Source organism: Bos taurus, chromosome 22 (assembly GCF_002263795.3).
Source record: "Bos taurus isolate L1 Dominette 01449 registration number 42190680 breed Hereford chromosome 22, ARS-UCD2.0, whole genome shotgun sequence".
Classification (NCBI taxonomy): Eukaryota; Metazoa; Chordata; class Mammalia; order Artiodactyla; family Bovidae; genus Bos; species Bos taurus.
In genome coordinates this window covers 725,227-747,030 of record NC_037349.1, presented here as the reverse complement: position 1 = coordinate 747,030, position 21,804 = coordinate 725,227, and the positions used below count along the sequence as shown (strand labels likewise).

Below are 21,804 nucleotides of genomic sequence, written 5' to 3'. Positions count from 1 at the left end.
GGAGTCCTCTCCTTTCCATCAGGCAGCCTGTCTGCTAGCATAGAGCTATAGTAGTAGTTGGACTCTGCCTCTAGGTAAGAGTAATTTCCTAAGGCCTCTCATAAAATTAATAAATAGCTCTTTTATTTTTTCTTCTGGGGATTTTTTTTTTTTTTTAATTTAAGTTTGTATTAATTCAGCTGTTTTTACTAGAACCAAACACTAGCTTAAAGAAGAGAGAATGTTTATTTCTCTTTCATGAGGTATCTGAACTGATAGGCAATCAAGGTGAATATGGCTAGGGACCAGCTTCTCTCTTGTTCTGCCTTATCCTTGGGCCATGCCCTTATCTGCACGGCACTGAGAGCCCCCAGCCCAGGGGGTGGTGAGGACGTGGAGGAACCAGAAGTTGCCCACCTCACCTGTGCGCACATCCTACTTCTAGAACTCCGTCAGATGACTGTGTCCCCCTGTCTGTATCTCTGAGGCGATATATCTCACTAAAATTTGGAGCCCTGTTACCAAAAGTATGAGGGGAGAGAGGATATGAGGAAACAGTTAAATACTACTTTGCCACATAGTCATTCTAAAATCCTGCAGCAAACTCGTTGCTGTAATCTTTCATAAATAAAGCCAGTTCCTCCAGCATTGGTGGGTGTACAGTTATCCCTTAGTACCTGCTGGGGATTGATTCCAGGACCCCCTCTGGATACCAAATGCCAGGATGCTGAAGTCTCTTAATAAAGTGATATAGTATTTGCATGTAAGCTATGCATATCCTCCTGTGTACTTTAAATCATCTCTAGATTATTTTTCATACCTAACACCGTATGGTATGTATGTATGTAAAATGCTGTGTAAACAGTTGTCTCCATGCCACCAATTCAAGTTTTGCTTCTTGGAGCTTTCTGGAATATATTTTCCCCAATATTTTTTTCAGAGGTTGGTTGATTCCATGGGTGTGAAACCCACAGCAGATATGGAGGACCAACTGTACTTGCCTTTTGGGGGAAAATATTGAGTCTAAGTAGTCCAGGACAGTTTTTATAGGAAGTTTTTCTAGGTTCTAGTAAACTGTCCATACAAAGACCTTTTGATCTCTTGGTTCTGATTCTTAATATCTTTTTCTACTCTGAGATTGTCTTCTGATTTCTCCCTGACTGTATTTATTGATTAATAAAGATAATGGTGCTTATCTTTTCAGATTAAGTAATCTATGTATTAAAGATTAAACATTTTCAGATTAAGTGATCTATGTATATAAAGATTTTCAGATTAAGTAATCTATGTATATAAAGACATGCTGTTATTGTTAATTAAAGTAAAACAGATTAGATGTAAGTTTTCTAGACTTACCTGTATCATCATCTGTGTAGGTAGTCAATGCTATCATTGAATCGGGCAAAGCTTTGTCCAAGGAAGAGAAGAAGGTAGAGCGCTGTCCCCTGCTGTATCAGTGGCACAGGAAGCAGTATGTTGGAGCAGCCCATGGCATGGCCGGGATCTACTACATGTTAATGCAGGTGAGTGACAGTCTGTAATACCAGTGTAGTAACCACATTATAAAATACCAGATTGAATCGAGAATAGGAACTGAAATTTTACCACAAACCAAGCAGGCTGAAATGAAATAAGAATCATGGATCCTCAAGCAGGGACCTCCTGAGAGAGAGTACTTCTGTGTGCAGTTTTGTGCTGGATACGGTGTCTGTGGCCCACACTTTATTTCTGTCCATTTTTCCCTGCTCTTTTAATTGGGGAAAACCTTCAAGAAGCAGAAAAGGCTTCTAGAATGCAGACTAGGGCAGAAGCTTTTTCATATTCAAATAACCCCAACTTGGTATCAGTTGTGTTGAAAATTTTTAACTAGTTTATTATTGTGGTTATGATCTTGTCTCTGAATCACCCTTGTCTGCTGAATCACATACTGACACTTCCATCAGATAGTCAAAGACTTTGCACCAAATATTGCTTCAGCCTGCTTCCAGCCTTATGGCCTGCAAGCCCCTCGTCTGTGGGCAGACCTCAGCAACATCGAAGGTTCAGTTCTACACTGCTGCAGGAAAGCAAATGTCACAATGAAGGAAGTCATACATTTTTTGGCTTTCCAGTGCGTGTAAAAGTTATGTTTACATTATAGTGTAGTCTATTTAAAATGTGCAATACTATTATTAGATCCTTAAAAAAACATGTACATACCTGAATTTTACAATACTTTATTGCTAAAAAATGCTAAACTATCATCTGAAACTTCAGTGAGTGGTAATCTTTTTGCAGTAGTTACATCACAGGTCACTGATCGTATATCACTATATCAAATGTAATAACAATGAAAAAGTTTGAAATATTGTGAGAATTACCAAAATGTTTCACAGAGAAACAAAATGAGCAAATCCTGTTGGAAAAAGTGGTGCCAGTAGTCTTGTTTGATTCAGAGTTGCCATAACCTTCAGTTTTTTAAAAACACAAGTGCAGCACAATAAAACAAGGTCTGGCTGTACTTTTTTTTTTTTTTTTTTCCAATTAAGCCTTTTTTTATTCTACCATACCCATAACAGAGTACTTTATTAACTTATTCAAAATTACAAAGCTAGTATGTCAAGGAACATGGATTAGAATTTAGATCTTTTTAATTAAAAGACCGTATATTCCTTTTTAAAATTTTTACTTACAAATTCCTTTTTTATTTTTATCTTTTGCATCATGCTGGTACTCACTAAAGGAAAATAGAAAATTCCTATCTGCCCAGGACTAGAACTCCTTTCTCTGGTGATTAAGTATATTTGGTTATCATTGTAGAAAGTAAAACACCTATGTATTCTAATTTGTGAATTTTGTCTTAGTTCAGACATGTTCCCAAGCAGCCAGAATTCCATGTCTCATTTTAAAATGGCAATTTTGTTCTAGACAGTTGGTAGATTGTCTGTTTTTCTCTATTTTCTCAGAAAAACATTTATAACAGTGGCCTTTGAACCTTTTTTAAAAGTGGTAAAACCTTTAGGGGGAACATAATCATAAGAAAATCACCAATAATTTAGTTTTGGGTGTTTAATTTTGCTAGAGATGAGGGGGTTCCTTGAGAGAATCACAAATCATAAAATTTTCAACTCACCTACTTTTAAAGTGACAAACATAGAGACACTCTTTTGTAAAGGATGCTATTTAGAAATTGATGTCAGCGTTCTCTTCCTGATCACTAAGCAGTGATGGGCCAGAGCTGGTCTCGTGAAGCTGGCCGTGCATGCCTCTCCCCAGCGGTGCCAGCCTGACCTTGCAGGGGCTCCCGTGTGATTTCATTTGAAACCACAGAACAGCATACACAAAAACTTTCAAAATATCACTTGAACTGAACTCCACTTTTACAATGAAGAATAAAGAACAGTTCTTCTTGAAAATCATGTCAAAACATCAAGGAAAGCAAGAAACTGACACCCAGCTTCTTTGATGAGACTTGGAGACTTCTGTAGCCCCACTAGACAAGTATGTAGACTGAGAATAGATGAAGGAACAAAGAAAGAATAGGCGACCGGAGAGGACAGGATGGTTGCACAAGCTGCCTGCGGAAGAGGATGCCAGCAAGAAGCAAGCCAGGAATTTAAGCCCCGCACTCAGGAATTTAAGGTGCTCTCAAATGCAGTGCCAGACATGTATGCAGGTGGAGAGTGAGTCTGGGCCACAGGAGGGCATCTTTGAAAATCTCTGTGGAGCCCACCTGGGCCTCTGCAGGGATCATCACCCTGCACAGCGAGGTGACTAGAGATAACAGGAAGTAGACTGAAAGAGTAAACCCAGTTCTTTTAACTCCAGAAAGCCAGGTATAGATGAGTCTGAAGTGAAGCACAGAACTGGAGGCGGGGCTTCATGACTGTTCCCACGGTCAGCAAGGAGACCTTGCTGTGGCCACAGCCAGCCTCTCCCCAGCACCTTCCCCCAGCCCAGCTGTCAGTGCCTCACCACCTCACATAGGGAATTCAAGTCTCTTGCAGAAACAGCTCAGATAAAAGATTTGCAGATATAGGTATATGAAAGTCCCCAGCTGTCTGTGATGGTTAAATTTATGTGTTAACCTGACTGGGCTGTGGTGCCCAGACATTTAGTCAGACATTATTTCCATGAGGGTGTATAGGTGATGTTTACATTTAAACAGGTTGACTTCTGGTAAAGAAGTCTGTTCTCTGCACTGTGGATGGGCTTCATCCAGTCAGTTGAAGGCCTCCCCTGAGCAAGAGGGAATCCCCAGCAGACAGCCTTCAGCTTCATCTGCAGCCTCAGCAAGCATTGATGCAAAAGTCTGCCCAGGCCTTAAGTAACCAGAGAGGTAAATTAATTCTAGTTTTATATGTTCCTCAGTATTCTAGGTAATTGATGCTTAACTATATTAGCCACAATATAGGTTAAAAAAGAAAAAAACTTTTGGAAAAATTAATTAAATTTTTTATTTGTTTAAAAGCCAGCAGCAAAAGTGGACCAAGAAACCTTGACAGAAATGGTGAAACCTAGTATTGACTATATGCGCCACAAAAGATTCCGATCTGGGAATTACCCGTCGTCACTAAGCAATGAGACAGACCGCCTGGTGCACTGGTGCCACGGCGCGCCTGGCGTCATCCACGTGCTCATGCAGGCGCACAAGGTCAGTGCTCAGGCTGTGTCCTTAGCATCCGGTGTGCACACACACACTGCTCACCACCGAGTTTTCCGTTTGGTCTTGATAATCACAGTTGCTTGCAAACTAAAAACCTTTTAGGGCTAATATTTCTACTAGTAAGCAGAAAATCTTATTTCACTGTTCATCACCACTATAGTTAGAGCTGTAAGTGTGTATGTGTGTCTTAACAGGGATTATATTTATGTGTAAAAGAAAACCTAGCTGACAGAAGTATAACCAGTAAGGTAGGAGGTAGCATTATAGCCACAGTGCTTTTTGTTTGACTTCACATCATTTCATCTCCTTCCTTGAATTAACCTTTGTTGCAGGATGATGATGATGATTTGGGGAATTTTAAATCTGAATTTAAAATTATTATAAAATTATTTATGAAAGATGGACATGGCGTTCAAATTTTCACACATACAGGGTATTATTGGAAATTTGGCAATGCCTTTACTGATGAACTGTAGTAGACTCTCAATCTGTCTGTGCACAGTGTTAAGAATACTGTTATTTCTCTCCTGGATTTAAAATTACCATGTAAATTGAAATTATCATTTAAGATTGCTATTGAAATTTTTTCTTTTAATGCATCTTTGTAATGGTTGATGTTTGATTTTTCCCTCCTGTAGATGCTACTCACATTTCACATAGGGCATATGCTTGTTGGTATGAACATGTATTATTTGAAATTATGTAGTATTTTAAATGGTCTTGGAAAAAATGTCAAGATCTTTAATACTATTTCTGTGATGTATTAGGTATTTTGTTAATTGAAAGTGATTTCCTAACAGTTACCTTTGTGGACATTTGTGGACCTCATGGGTGGAAGCTGTTTTGATGAATAGTTACAGTCAGTGAGTTTCTGTGGTAGCTTAGATGGTGAAGAATCTGCCTGCAGTGCAGGAGACCTGGTTTTGATTACTGGGTTGAGAAGATCCTCTGTAGAAAGGAGTGGCTACCCACTCCAGTATTCTTGCCTAAAGAATCTTATGGACAGAGGAGCCTAGTGGACTATAAGTCCATGGAGTTGCAAAGAGTCAGACATGACTGAGCAACTAACACTTTCACTTTTCTACCATCAGTTCTTTATGGTAAGTTATAGGTTATAGTAACAAGTCTTCCACCTTCTAACCACACATTCAGGTCTTAGGGCACTAGCAGTTTGTGTGGACTCAGCCACTAATAAACAAATACTAACATTGGTCAAATAAAGTTATATTTGAAAAAGTAAATATGTTTCCCAAGAAAACCATGTAAGTCACAGCAAAGTGATATCAAAGTTATCCTTTGATTCTGGGCTAAATATGTGAAAAAACCATACCCTTCCTTCCTGTACCCACAATCCTGCTCTGTAATTTCCACAGTAGAACTGTTAGAAATGCATCTTGATGGTCAACTCTTGACCTTCACGTTTCATGAGAAAATGTTTTCATATAAATTATTCTCTAAAACTCATTTGTTAGTTGATTATTTCTAACATGGAATATCTTTCTTCTAGGTGGTGTTTGTCAGAGTCACCTTGAGAGATTATTTTCAAACTATACTTTCTTTCCTTCTTCCTCAAGATTCTGGTACCTTCCTGATACGAAGCATCATATTGACATATTAATTTATCCCTTTGTCTTTCAGTTTTTTCTGGTTATTTTACTACTGTGAATAAGCTATAGTGAACACGTGTACAGGCCTTTTTGTAGACACATGTTTGCATTTCTTTGGGGGTGATAACTAGGAGTGGAATTGCTCGATCGGAAGGTGACTTGTTTAGTTTCTAAGACACTGCTAGGCCTCTTCTTAAAGGGATGTACCACTTTTACGTTCAGTCAGCAGTGTAAGAGAATTCCAGCTGCTGCACGTCGCTGCCAACTCTTGGTGTTGGAAGTTATCTTCATTTCTGGTGGGTATTTCATTCTGGTCTTGATTTATGTTTTCCTGATGATTAATTAAATCGAGCAATTTTGCTTGTGCTTATGGGTTGTTCGTACAGTTGAACCTTTAGCAACACAGGTTTGAGCTTTGTGGGGCCACTTATATTTGAATCTTTTTCAATAAACACAGTACTGTGGTACAACACAGTCCACGATGGGTTGAATGAGGATACAGAATGGCATACAGGTAGGGCCCGCTGTAAAGTTACACAGGGATTTTCAACTAGGTGGGGGCTGGTACCCCAGCCCCCATATTGTTCAAGGGTTAACTGTATATTTTTGTTAAGTGTCTGTTCATATCTTTTTCCCACATTGTTTTATTTTTTTATCTTTTTATTATTAAGTTATAAAAATTCTTCCTATGTTCTAGTTATAAGCCCTTTTGCAGATATGTTTTAGAAATAATTTCTCTCAGTCTGTAGTCAGCCTAATTTAATATTCTGTGTGGTATCTTTTAAAGAATCAAGTTTTAAATTCTGGTGAGGTCTACCGTATCAGTATTTTGTTTTATTTTTTTTAATGGCAGTTACTTTCTGAATTTTGTCTAAGAAATTTTACTCATTCCCAGGTTATACAGACAGTATTCTCCTACATGCTTCATGGATTTAGATTTTATATTTAGAATTGTCTCAAATTAAGTTTTATATACTGTGTGAAGGACTGAGGCTCATTTTCTCACTGTAGGAATATTTGATTGTTCCCACATTGTTTGTTGCAAAGACTTATTTCCCCAATTGATTTGGAACCTATAGAGGCACTAATTCAAAGATCGATTACCCAGTAAGCACAGGTTTATATCTGAGCTTGCTATTCTGTTATTTTGGCCTCTTTATCTGTCATCATAATACCATCTTGTTTGGGTTACTCTAGCTTTACGCTTTAAACTCAGGTAATTTAAGACTTCAGCTTTGTTTTTCTTTTGCAAAACTGTTTTAAATATCCTAGATCCTTTGCATTCCAGTATAAAATTTAGAAATCAGTTTGTCAACTTCTGCAAAAGAGGCCTATTGGGATTATGACTGAGATTGCAGTCAATTTATAGATTAGTTTTGGTGATTTGATATCAATATTGAGTGTTCCTATCCACAAATATGGTTTCCGCTGTTTTTATTTTCTTTCTATTAGGTCAGCAATGTTTTATAGTTTTTGATGTTTTTATATTTAAAGTGCGTCGCTTCATAGTTGGGCCTCGTCTAGCAATGCAGTTTTAACAATCTCAGCCTTTAATTTGGAAGTTTAGTTTAATAATATTTACATGGCTGGGATTTAGCTCTACCATTTTTCCTTATGGTTTCTATTGGCTACATATTGCGACTTTTTTCCCCCTACTTTTTTTTTTTCATCCCTTTTAGGGAGGTAGGAGAGATTAATTGGATTTTTTCAGGAATTCCATTTTAATGTCTCTGTTGACTCTTAAATTGTATCTGTTTGCACATTTTTTTCAGTTCAGTTCAGTCGCTCAGTCATGTCTGGCTCTTTGCAACTCATGGACTGCATGCAGCACACCAGGCCTCCCTGTCCATCACCAACTCCCAAGTTTACTCAAACTCATGTTCATTGAGTCGGTGATGCCATCCAACCATCTCATCTTCTGTCGTCCCCTTCTCCTCCCTCTTCAGTCTTTCCCAGCATCAATCAATCAGGTCTTTTCAAATGAGCCAGTTCTTTTCATCAGGTGGCCAAAGAATTGGAGTTTCAGCTTCAGCATCAGTCCTTCCAGTGAATATTCAGAACTAATTTCCTTTAGGATGTACTGGTTGGATCTCCTTGCAGTCCAAGGGACTCTCAAGAGTCTTCTCCAACACCACAGTTCAAAAGCATCAATTCTTTGGTGCTCAGCTTTCTTTATAGTCCAACTCTCACATCCATACATGACTACTGGAAAAACCATAGCCTTGACTAAACAGACCTTTGTTGGCAAAGTAATGTCTCTGCTTTTTAATATGCTGACTAGGTTGGTCATAACTTTCCTTCCAAGGAGTAAGCGTCTTTTAATTTCATGGTTGCAGTCAACATCTACAGTGATTTTGGAGCCCAAAAAATAAAATCTGCGACTGTTTCTTCATCTATTTGCCATGAAGAAGGGACCAGATGCCATGATCTTCGTTTTCTGAATGTTGAGCTTTAAGCCAACTTTTTCATTCTCCTCTTTACCTTTCATCAACAGGCTCTTCAGTTCTTCTTCACTTTCTGGCATAAGAGTGGTGTCATCTGCATATCTGAGGCTATTGATATTTTTCCCAGCAATCTTGATTCCAGCTTGTGCTTCATCCAGCCCAGTGTTTCTTATGATGTACTCTGCGTATAAGTTAAATAAGCAGGGTGACAATATACAGCCTTGATGTACTCCTTTTCCTATTTGGAACCAGTCTGTTGTTCCATGTCCAGTTCTAACTCTTGCTTCCTGACTTGCATACAGGTTTCTCAAGGGATAGGTCAGGTCATCTGGTATTCCCATCTCTTTCAGAATTTTCCACAGCTTGTGGTGATCCACACAGTCAAAGGCTTTCTCATAGTCAATGAAGCAGAAATAGATGTTTTTCTGAAACTCTCTTGCTTTTTTGATTATCCAGCAGATGTTGGCAGTTTGATCTCTGTTCCTCTGCCTTTTCTAAAACCAGCTTGAACAACTGGAAGTTCATGGTTCATGAATTGCTGAAGCCTGGCTTGGAGAATTTTGAGCATTACTTTACTAGCGTGTGAGATGAGTGCAATTGTGTGGTAGTTTGAGCATTCTTTGGCATTGCCTTTCTTTGGGATTGGAATGAAAACTGACCTTTTCCAGTCCTATGGCCACTGCTGAGTTTTCCAAATTTGCTGGCATGTTGAGTGCAACACTTTCACAACATCATCTTTTAGGATTTGAAATAGCTCATCTGGAATCCTGTCACCTCCACTAGCTTTGTTCGTAATGATGCTTCCTAAGGCCCACTTGACTTCACATTCCAGGATGTCTGGCTCTAGGTGAGTGATCACACCATCGTGATTATCTGGGTTGTGAAGCTCTTTTTTGTATAGTTCTTCTGTGTATTCTTGCCACCTCTTTGTAATATCTTCTGCTTTTGTTAGATCCATACTGTTTCTGTCCTTTATCGAGCCCATCTTTTCATGAAATATTCCCTGGTATCTCTAATTTTCTTTTTTTTTTTTTAAGATTCTACCTTTTATTTTTATTTTTTTATTTTTTAACTTTACAATATTGCATTGGTTTTGCCATATATCAACGTGAATCCGCCACAGGTATACATGTGTTCCCCATCCTGAACCCTCCTCCCTCCTCCCTCCCCGTACCATCCCTCCGGGTCGTCCCAGTGCACCAGCCCCAAGCATCCAGTATCATGCATCGAACCTGGACTGGCGACTCGTTTCATGTATGATATTATATATGTTTCAATGCCATTCTCCCAAATCATCCCACCCTCTCCCTCTCCCACAGAGTCCAAAAGACTGTTCTGTACATCAGTGTCTCTTTTGCTGTCTCGTATACAGGGTTATTGTTACCATCTTTCTAAATTCCATATATATGCGTTAGTATACTGTATTGGTGTTTTTCTTTCTGGCTTACTTCACTCTGTATAATTTTCGCTGGTATTTCCCATTCTATTGCTTTCCTCTATTTCTTTGCACAGATCACTGAGGAAAGCTTTCTTATCTCTCCTTGTTATTCTTTGGAACTCTGCTTTCAAATGGGTGTATCTTTCCTTTTCTCCTTTGCTTTTTGCTTCTCTTCTTTTTACAGCTATTTCTAAGTCCTCCTCAGACAGCCTTTTTGCTTTTTTGCATTTCTTTTTCTTGGGGATGATCTTGATCCCTGTCTCCTGTACAATGTCATGAACCTCCATCCATAGTTCATCAGTCACTCTATCAGATCTAGTCCCTTAAATCAATTTCTTACTTCCACTGTGTATCGTTAGTGATTTGATTTAGGTCATACCTGAATGGTCTAGTGGTTTTCCCTCCTTTCTTCAATTTCAGTCTGAATTTGGCAATAAGGAATTCATGATCTGAGCCGGTCAGCTTCTGGTCTTATTTTTGGTGACTGTATAGAGCTCCTCCATTTTTGGCTGCAAAGAATATAATCAATCTGATTTCGGTGTTGACCATCTAGTGATGTCCATGTGTAGATCTTGTCTTGTGTTGTTGGAAGAGGCTGTTTGCTATGACCAGTGTGTTCTCTTGGCAAAACTGTGTTAGCCTTTGCCCTGCTTCATTCTGTTCTCCAAGGCAAAAATTGCCTTTTACTCTAGGTGTTTCTTGACTTCCTACTTTTCCTTTCCAGTCCCCTATAATGAAAAAGACATCTTTTTTGATGTTAGCTCTAGAAGGTCTTGTAGGTCTTCATAGAACCATTCAACTTCAGCTTCTTCAGCATTACTGGTCAGGCCATAAACTTGGATTACCATGATATTGAATGGTTTGCCTTGGAAATGAACAGAGATCATTCTGTTGTTTTTGAGATTGCATCCAAGTACTGCATTTTGAACTCTTGTTGACTATGATGAAGAATCCCTTCTAAGGGATTCTTGCCTACAGTAGTAGATATAATGATCATCTGAGTTGAATTCACCCATTCCATCCATCTTAATTCATTGATTCCTAAAATGTCAATGTTCACACTCTTGCCATCTCCTGTTTGACCACTCCCAGTCTCCATTCTAAAGGAGATAAGCCCTGGGTGTTCTTTGGAAGGAATGAGGCTAAAGCTGAAACTCCAGTACTTTGGCCACCTCATACGAAGAGTTGACTCATTGGAAAAGACTCTGATGCTGGGAGAGATTGGGGGCAGGAGGAAAAGGGGACAACAGAGGATGAGATGGCTGGATGGCATCACCAACTTGATGGACGTGAGTTTGAGTGAACTCTGGGAGATGGTGATGGATGGGGAGGCCTGGCATGCTGTGATTCGTGGGGTCGCAAGGAGTTGGACACAACTGAGCGACTGAACTGAACTGAATTTGCCTTGATTCATGGACCTAACATTCCAGGTTCCTATGCAATATTACTCTACAGCATCGGACCTTGCTTCCATCATCAGTCACATTCACAACTGGGTGTTGTTTTTGCTTTGGCTCTGTCTCTTCATTCTTTCTGGAGTTATTTCTCCACTGATCTCCAGTAGCATATTGGGCATCTACTGACCTGGGGAGTTCATCTTTCAGTGTACTATCTTTTGGCCTTTTCATACTGTTTGTGGGGTTCTCAAGGCAAGAATACTGAAGTGGTTTTCCATTCCCTTCTCCAGTGAACCACATTTTGTCAGAACTCTCCACCATGACCTGTCTGTCTTGGGTGACCCTACACAGCATGGTAATAGTTTCATTGAGTTAGACAAGGCTGTGGTCCATGTGATTAGATTGGTTGGTTTTCTGTGATTGTGGTTTTCAGTCTGTCTGCCATCTGATGGAGAAGGATAAGAGGCTTACGGAAGGTTCCTGATGGGAGAGACTGACTGAGGGGGAAACTGGGTCTTATTCTGAGTAGTGGGGCCATTCTCAGTAAATCTTTAATCCAGTTTTTCATTGATGGCTGGAGCTGTGTTCCCTCCCTGCTATTTATCTAGGGCCAAACTATGGTGGAATGACTTCTGTGGTGTAGGAGATGTAGGAGACCCAGGTTTAATCCCTGGGTCGGGAAGATCTCCTGGAGAAGGAAATGGCAACCCACTCTAGTATTCTTGCCTGGAAAATCCCATGGACGGAGGAGCCTGGTAGGCTACAGTCCATGGCGTCTCAAAGAGTCGGACATGACTGAGAGACTTCACTTTCAAACTATGGTGGAGGTAATGAAGGTAATGGTGACCTCCTTCAAAAGATCCTATGCATGTACTGCTACACTCAGTGATCCCAACCCTGCAGCAGGCCAGCACCAACCCACGCCTCCACTGGAAATTCCTGGATACTCACAGGCAAGTCTGGGTCAGTCTCTTATGGGGTCACTGCTCCTTTCTCCTGGGTCCTGGTGCACAAAGTTCTGTTTGTGCCCTCCAAGAGTCTATTTTCCAGTTCTGTGTAAGTTCTGGCAGCTCTGTGGTGGGGTTAATGGCGACCTCCTCCAAGAGGGCTTAGCCATACCCAGGTCTACTGCACCCGAGCCCCTGTCCCTGTGACAGTCCACCACGGACTTGTACCTCCACAGGACAGGCTCAAACACTGTTCTGTCTCAGTCTCTGTGGGGCCCCTGGGTCCTGGTGCACACAAGGTTTGTTTGAGCCCTCTGAGCGTCTCTGGCGGGAACGGGGTTTGATTCTAAGTGCGAATTCGCCTCTCCTACCACCTTGCTGGTGCTTCTCCTTTGCCCGTGGACGTAGGGTATCTCCTCACAGCTGCTCCAGTGCCTACCATCCTACTGGGGTTTCTCTGACCCCAAACGTGGGATATCTCCTCTCGGCCGGTCCAGCAAAGTGCAGCCGCTGCTCCTGATCTTGGACGTGGGGTATCTCCTCACGGCCACTGGTCCTGACCTTGGACGTGGGATATCTCCTCACGGCCACTGGTCCTAACCTTGGACGTGGGGTATCTCCTCACGGCCACTGGTCCTGACCTTGGACGTGGGGTATCTCCTCACGGCCACTGGTCCTGACCTTGGACGTGGGGTAGCTCTTCTTGGCCACTCGCCACTCATTTTTTAGTGGTTGCTAAATATACATCTTTAATATTTCAATATAGAAATTGCAATGTACATCCTTAACTTTTCACAGTCTCCTTAGAATTAACATTGTACATTTCACATAAAAAAGAAGAAAGAAGTAAGGGCCAAGTTCTCTTGACTGCAGTTCTGTATATCTTTATTACATCTGTCAGATGTATAAATCAACAAATGTTAAAAACCAGTGATATAATTTAGTTTTATAATTTTTGCTTTTTAAGTAATATTTTAAAGAAATTAAGACAAAGAAGATGGTCTTTCATATTTATTTGTGTATTTGCTCTTTAGAGTGCTCTTCATTCCTTCTTGAAGATCCAGATCTTTCCTTCAGGCTGAAGAGCTTCCTTTAGCATTTCTTATAGTCAGTTTGGTAACAACACATTGATTATCAGTTGTTACTTATCATTTGTCTTTATTTCACCTTCATTTTTTTTTTAATGGAAAATAAAGGACAGTATATTTTAGTTGTAGCGTATACTTTTGGATCCCAACATGTTGCTAAATGTCTCATACCTCAGGCCCTGCCTCAGGTACTTAGCACCATACAGGCACCAGGTTGTTCTGCCTGGAACCACACACTTGAATGCACCAGCTGGAACTCCTTTGATCTGGCTTTGGCTTATTCAGCAGATTACTTAGGAGAGGGTGGTCCATTGTCAAAGAGGTGATTCGTGCAAGGAATGCATGTCTGGCAAACAGCCTTCAGTTTGTTGATTGTTGTGGTATTTATGGTAACAGAGATTTTGTATCTTTTTCCTGATTTAAGGAAATTTCTTGCAGTTCTCTGTGATGATGATGACATCCAAATGAACCAATAAAATTGACATCCAAATGAACCAATAAAATTTAACAGTAGAATTCCTACTGTTTCATATTCCTGTGGCACTAGTGTGTGGGTATTTTGTACCAAAGTGCTTTATAGATTTCAAGGTGAGCTTGACATTTTGGGAGTACTGGTTCATCTACGTTACATACCAGGGACCTTTTCCTAATGTAGGTGAATATTTTGGTTATTTTCTGGTTGTTCCAACAATGGTAATTTTCATGGGCAAAATCTGAAGCCATCGCTCTGGGTGGTGCTTCAGTCTTCCTTCTGCATCTTGTCGTGATTTGGGAGGAATGCTGTCCTTATCATGAACATTTAAATCAATTCTGCGGACATTTCTTTATTATTCCAAAAACTTCAGAGAACAGGGATTTTGTAATAACTGATCCAGAAATTTCCTACCACTTTAAGAATGCCTAACAATAAGACTCAGTGGTAAAGAATCTGTCTGCAAATTCAGGAGATGTGGGTTCTATCCCTGGGTCAGGAAGATCCCTGGAGGAGGAAATAGCAACCCACTCCAGTATTCTTGCCTGAAGAATCCCATGGACAGAGGAACCTAGTGGGCTACTGTCCATGGGGTTGCAAAGAGTCAGATATGAATTAACAACTGAGCATGCACAACAATAAGCAAAAGCAGTGATGGAGATGAATACTGCTCTATACTTAGGAAAACTCAATTCTTCCACCCCATCAAATTGGCTGCTAAGTGGAAGATGTTAAAAAAAAAAAAAAGAAAAAACCTGAAGTTGCTTTTGTTGTTGTTGTTATGGGATTCCATCTCTCCAAGACTTACAAGGAGAATGCCTCTTAGGAATTATTTTTTAAATTAACTAGTGAAATACTGTAAGTTAATAAAGTAAGTATTATTTCTGGAAGAGGTCTTAGTAAAGGAATCACCTGAAACTTCACTTCTGCTTGTGAGAATTAAAAAAAAAAACTTAAGTAGTTTTATTAACTTTGTGTCGTGTGTGTTTCTTGGCAAGTCGAAACCCTGTCACCAATCCAGCTTCACTGAATATGAGCTCATATTTTTTCCTTTTCTCATATTTTCCTTAAAGGCTTTAATTTTAATAGTTGAAACAATTTTGAAGAAGATAAAGGAAATATATGATAAAAAGATGAAAGCTTTAAGAAGAAAGGGAAAAAGCCTTCATTTCCTTGGAGCGGATATTGTTATTCAGTGTTTATGAGGGAATGATAAACACTTGCACTCATCTCACATGCTAGTAAAGTAATGCTCAAAATTCTCCAAGCCAGGCTTCAGCAATATGTGAACCGTGAACTTCCTGATGTTCAAGCTGGTTTTAGAAAAGGCAGAGGAACCAGAAATCAAATTGCCAACATCCACTGGATCATGGAAAAAGCAAGAGAGTTCCAGAAAAGCATCTATTTCTGCTTTATTGACTATGCCAAAGCCTTTGACTGTGTGGATCACAATAAACTGTGGAAAATTCTGAAAGAGATGGGAATACCAGACCACCTGACCTGCCTCTTGAGAAATTTGTATGCAAGTCAGGAAGCAACAGTTAGAACTGGACATGGAACAACAGACTGGTTCCAAATAGGAAAAGGAGTACGTCAAGGCTGTATATTGTCACCCTGTTTATTTAACTTATATGCCGAGTACATCATGAGAAATACTGGACTGGAAGAAACACAAGCTGGAATCAAGATTGCTGGGAGAAATATCAATAGCCTCAGATATGCAGATGACACCACCCTTATGGCAGAAATTGAAGAGGATCTAAAAAGCCTCTTGATGAAAGTGAAAGTAAAGAGTGAAAAAGTTGGCTTAAAGCTCATCATTCAGAAAACAAAGATCATGGCATCCGGTCCCATCACTTCGTGGGAAATAGATGGGGAAACAGTGTCAGACTTTATTTTTCTGGGCTGCAAAATCACTACAGATGGTGACTGCAGCCATGAAATTAAAAGACGCTTACTCCTTGGAAGGAAAGTTATGACCAACCTAGATAGCATATTCAAAAGCAGAGACATTACTTTGCCAACAAAGTTTCGTCTAGTGAAGACTATGGTTTTTCCTGTGGTCATGTATGGATGTGAGAGTTAGACTGTGAAGAAGGCTGAGCACTGAAGAATTGATGCTTTTGAACTGTGGTGTTGGAGGAGACTCTTGAAAGTCCCTTGGACTGCAAGCAGATCCAACCAGTCCATTCTAAAGGAGATCAGCCCTGGGATTTCTTTGGAAGGAATGCTGCTAAAGCTGAAACACCAGTACTTTGGCCACCTCATGTGAAGAGTTGACTCATTGGAAGTCTGTGATGCTGGGAGGGATTGGGGGCAAAAGGAGAAGGGGACGACAGAGGATGAGATGGCAGGGTGGCATCACTGACTTGATGGACGTGAGTCTGGGTGAACTCCGGGAGTTGGTGATGGACAGGGAGGCCTGGTGTGCTGTGATTCATGGGATCGCAAAGAGTAGGACATGACTGAGCGACTGATCTGATCTGATCTGATGGCAATAAGACATAATGATTTGCACCCCACAAACTGTTCCCTATAGTCATGTATTAAACCATAGAAGAAAAAAGGCAACCCATTTTCCCTTGGAAAAGGGAGTAATATCAGAATGTTATAGCTCAATGGAAAAGTTCACAAGATTAAAAAACTCTGAAATTTATTTCATACCTTGAAGTCCACAGCAGGGTTCTACAGAGGAGAGAGAGGAGCAAGGTCTCAGTGACCAGGTCTGAGGGAGGGAGAGAGTATGTTCCAGCCCAGTGGCTCCAAAGAGTTAGAGTCACTCTTCAGAGGATTAGACATGAAAGAGTGTGATCTCAGTGGGCTCTGGAACCACTGGCACCTTCTGTTCACTCTCTCTCTTTTTTTTTTTTTAATTGGAGTATAGTTGAATAGCATGAAAAGGCAAAAAGATATGACACTGAAAGATGATCCTCCTAGGTCAGTAGGTGTCCAGTATACTACAGGGCAAGAGCAGAGAAATAGCTCCACAAAGATTGAAGAGGGTGAGCCAAAGCAGAAATGACACCTGGTTGTGGATGTGTCTGGTGGTGAAAGTAAAGTAAGATGTGTAAGCAACAATATTGCATAGGAACCTGGAATGTTAGGTCGTGAATCAAGATAAGTTGGATGTGGTCAAACCAGAGATGGCAAGAGTGAACTTGACATTTTAGGAATCAGTGAACTAAAATGGACGGGAGTGACCAAATTTGATTCAAATGACCATTGTATCTACTACTGTGGGTGAGAATCCCTTAGAAGAAATGGAGTAGCCATCATATTCAACAGAAGAGTCTGAAATGCAGTCCTTGGGTGTAATCTCAAAAACAACAGAATGAACTCGGTTCATTTCCAAGGCAAACCATTCAACATCACAGTAATCCAAGTCTGTGCCCCAACCACTAATGCTGAAGAAGCTGAACTTGGAATGATTCTCGGAAGACCTACAAGGCCTTCTAGAACTAACACCAAAAAAAAAAAAAATGATGTCCTTTTCATCATAGGGGACTGGAATGCAAAAGTTGGAAGTCAAAAGATAGCCTGGAGTAACAGGCAGATGTGGCCTTGGAGTATAAAATGAAGCAAGGCAAAAGCTCACAGTTATGCCAAGAGAACACACTGGTCATAGCAAACTCGCTCTTCCAACAGTAGAAGGGATGACTTTACATGTGGACATCATCAGTACTAAAATCAGATTGATTATATTCTTTGCACCCAAAGATGGAGAAGCTCTACACAGTCTGCAAAAACAAGACCTGGAGCTAACTATGCATCAGACCATCTGCTCCTTATTGCAAAATACAAGAAAGTATGGGAAACCATGAGGCCATTCAGGTATGACCTAAATCAAATCCCTTATGAGTGTGCAGTGTAGGTGATGAATAGATTCAAGGGATTAGTTCTGGTAGACAGAATGCCTGAAGAACTATGGATGGAGGTTCATAGTGTTGTACAGGAGGTAGTGACCAAAACTATCCCCAAGAAAAGAAATATAACAGCAAGACAAAGTGGTTGTATGAGGAGGCCTTGCAAATAGCTGAGAAAAGAAGAAAAGCAAAAGGCAAAGGAGAAAGGAAAAGATACACCCAACTGAATGCAGAGTTCTAAAGAATAGCAAGGAGAGATAAGAAAGCCTTCCTCAGTGATCATTGCAATGAAATAGAGGAAAACAATAGAATGGGAAAGTCTAGAGATCTCTTCAAGAAATCAGAGATTCCAAGGGAACATTTCATGCAAAGGTGGGCACAATAAAGGAATAAGGAAACAATACGGACCTAACAGAAGCAGAAGAGATTAAGAAGAGGTGGCAAGAATACGCAGAAGAACTACACAAAAAAGATCTTAATGATGCAAATAACCATGATCCTGTGATCACTCACCTATAGCCAGACATCCTGGAGTGCGAAGGCAAGTGGGTCTTAGGAGCATTACTTCGAACAAAGCTGGTGGAGGTGATGGAATTCCACCTGAGCTATTTCAGATCCTAAAATATGATGCTGTGAAAGTACTGCACTCAATATGTCAGCAAATTTGGAAAACTCAGCAGTGGCCACAGGACTAGAAAAGGTCAGTTTTTATTCCAATCCCAATGAAAGGCAAGGCCAAAGAATGTTAAAATTACTGTACAGTTGCACTCATTTCATATGCTATAAGGTAATCCTCAAACTCTTCCAAGCTAGGCTTCAGGAGTACATGAATTGAGGACTTTTAAGATGTACAAGCTGAACTTAGAAAAGGCAGAGGAACCAGAACTAATTGCCAACATCTGCTGGATCATAGAAAAAGCAAGGATATTCCAAAAAAGATCTGCTTTGTTGACTATGCTAAAGCCTTTGACCGCGTGGATCACAACAAACTGTGGACAATTCTTTCTTTCTTTCTTTTTTACTTTATTGTATTGGTTTTGCCATACATCAACATGCATCCGCCACAGGTGTACACGTGTTCCCCATCCTGAACCCCTCCTCCCACCTCCTTCCCCATACCATCCCTCTGGATCATCCCAGTGCACCAGCCCCAAGCTTCCTGTGTCCTGCATCGAACCTGGACTGGCTATTCATTTCTTATATAATATTATACATGTTTTAATGCCATTCTCCCAAATCATCCCCCACCTTCCTTTCCCACAGAGTCCAAAAGACTATTCTATACATCTGTGTCTCTTTTGCTGTCTCGCATACAGGGTTGTCATTACCATCTTTCTAAATTCCATATATATGCATTAGTATAGAGATGGGAATACCAGACTACCTTATCTGCCTCCTGGGAAACCTGTATGCAGGTAAAGAAGCAACAATTAGAACCGAACATGGAACAACAGACTGGTTCCAAATTGGGAAAGGAGTACATCAAGGCTCCTTTGTCACCCTGCTTATGTAATTTATATGCAGAGTACGTCATGTGTAATGCCAGGCTGGATGAAGCTCAGGCTGGAATCAAGATTGCCAGGAGAAATATCAATAAACTCAGATATGCAGATGATACCATTATAATGGCAGAAAGCGAAGAGGAACTAAAGAACTTCTTGATGAAAGTGAAAGAGGAGAGTGAAAAAGCTGTCTTAAAACTCAGCATTCAAAAAAAAAACAAAAAAAACCAAGACCATGGCATCCAGTCTCATCACTTCTTGGCAAATAAATGGGGAAACAATGGAAATAATGACAGACTTTATTTTCTTGGGCTCCAGAATCACTGCAGTGACTGCAGCCATGCAAGACACTTGCTCCATGGAAGAAAAGCTATGACAAACCTACACAACATATTTAAAAGCAGAAACATCACTTTATTGACAAATTGAGTGAGTGAGTGAGTGAGTGAGTAAAGTCACTCAGTTGTGTCCTCTTTGTGACCCCATGGACTGTAGGAGCCTACCATGCTCCTCTGTCCATGGGATTTTCCAGGCAAGAGTACTGGAGTAGGTTACCATTTCCTTCTCCAGAAGATCTTCCCAACCCAGGGATTGAACCCGGGTCTCCCACATTGTAGGCAGATGCTTTACTGTTTGAGCCACCTTACTGACATAATGTGTAGTCAAAAGCTATGTTTTTTCCAGTAGTCGTGTGTGGATATGAGAGTTGGACCATAAAGCAGGCTGAGTGCTGAACAATTGATGATTTTGAACTGTGGTGTTGGAGAAGACTCTTGGGAGACTCCCTTAGACTTCAAAGAGATCCAACCAGTCAATCCTAAAGGAAATCAACTCGGAATATTCATTGGAAGGACTGATGCTGAAGCTGAAGCTCCAGTACTTTGGCCACCTGATGTGAAGAGCCAGTTCTGCTGGAAAAGTCCCTGATGCTGGGAAAGAATGAGGGCAAGCAGAGAAGGGGGCGACAGAGTATAAGATGGTTGGATGGCATCACTGACTTAATGGATGTGAGTTTGAGCAAACTCTGGGAGATAGCAAAGGACAGGAAAGCCTGGCATGCTGCAGTTCATGGGGTTGCAGAGAGTCAGACATGACTTGGCTACTGAACATCAACATAGTTGATTTACAGTGTCACTGTTAGCTTCACAAAGCAACAGTATATAGCAATATATAGCAACAGTATATGGCAATAGTTATAGCAAAGCAATATTTTATATATATATAAAATATCTATATATTATATATAGATATATATCTATATATAAATACAGGAACCAGAGATCAAATTGCCAACATCCTCTGGATCATCGAAAAAGCAAGAGAATTCCAGAAAAAATTCTATTTCTGCGTTATTGACTATGCCAAAGCCTTTGACTGTTGGATCACAATAAACTGTGGAAAATTCTGAAAGAGATAGAAATACCAGACGACCTGACGTGCCTCTTTAGAAACGTGTATGCAGGTCAGGAAGCAACATTTAGAACTGGACATGGAACAACAGACTGGTTCCAAATAGGAAAAGGAGTACGTCAAGGCTGTATATTGTCACCCTGCTTATTTAACTTATATGCAGAGTACATCATGAGAAACACTGGGCTGGAAGAAGCACAAGCTGGAATCAAGATTGCCAGGAGAAATATCAATAACCTCAGATATGCAGATGACACCACCTTATGGCAAAAACTAAAAAGCCTCTTGATGAAAGGTAAAGAGGAGAGTGAAAAAGTTGGCTTAAAGCTCAACATTCAGAAAACTAAGATCATGGCATCTGGTCCCATCACTTCATGGGAAATAGATGGTGAAACAGTGTCAGACTTTATTTTTGGGGGCTCCAAAATCACTGCAGATGATGATTGCAGACATGAAATTAAAAGACGCTTACTCCTTGGAAGGAAAGCTATGACCAACCTAGATAGCATATTCAAAAGCAGAGACATTACTTTGCCAACAAAGGTCTATCTAGTCAAGACTATGGTTTTTCCTGTGGTCATGTATGGATGTGAGAGTTGGACTGTGAAGAAGGCTGAGTGCCGAAGAATTGATGCTTTTGAACTGTGGTGTTGGAGAAGACTCTTCAGAGTCCCTTGGACTGCAAGGAGATCCAACCAGTCCATCCTAAAGGAGATCATCCTGGGTGTTCATTGGAAGGACTGATGCTAAAGCTGAAACTGCAATACTTTGGCCACCTCATGCGAAGAGTTGACTCATTGGAAAAGACCCTGATGCTAGGAGGGATTGGGGGCAGGAGGAGAGGGGGACGACAGAAGATGAGATTGCTGGATGGCATCACCAACTCGATGGACCTGAGTTTGAGTGAACTCCGGGAGTTGGTGATGGACAGGGAGGCCTGGCGTGCTGTGATTCATGGGGTTGCAAAGAGTCGGACATGACTGAACGACTGAACTGAACTGAACTGAACTCT

At 40.5% G+C, this 21,804-nt stretch overlaps 1 protein-coding gene across 2 annotated transcripts in view; it reads left to right on the top strand.

Moving 5' to 3' along the window:
- The window catches only part of LANCL2 (LanC like glutathione S-transferase 2), an 84,153-nt gene that overhangs the window by 54,803 nt on the left and 7,546 nt on the right, over positions 1 to 21,804 (top strand). Inside the window, 2 exon segments of one of the 2 annotated variants that reach the window (NM_001102256.2) lie at positions 1,356 to 1,502; positions 4,430 to 4,612. In NM_001102256.2, coding sequence (NP_001095726.1) covers positions 1,356 to 1,502; positions 4,430 to 4,612 — 330 coding nt within the window. 2 annotated transcript variants of the gene reach the window in all.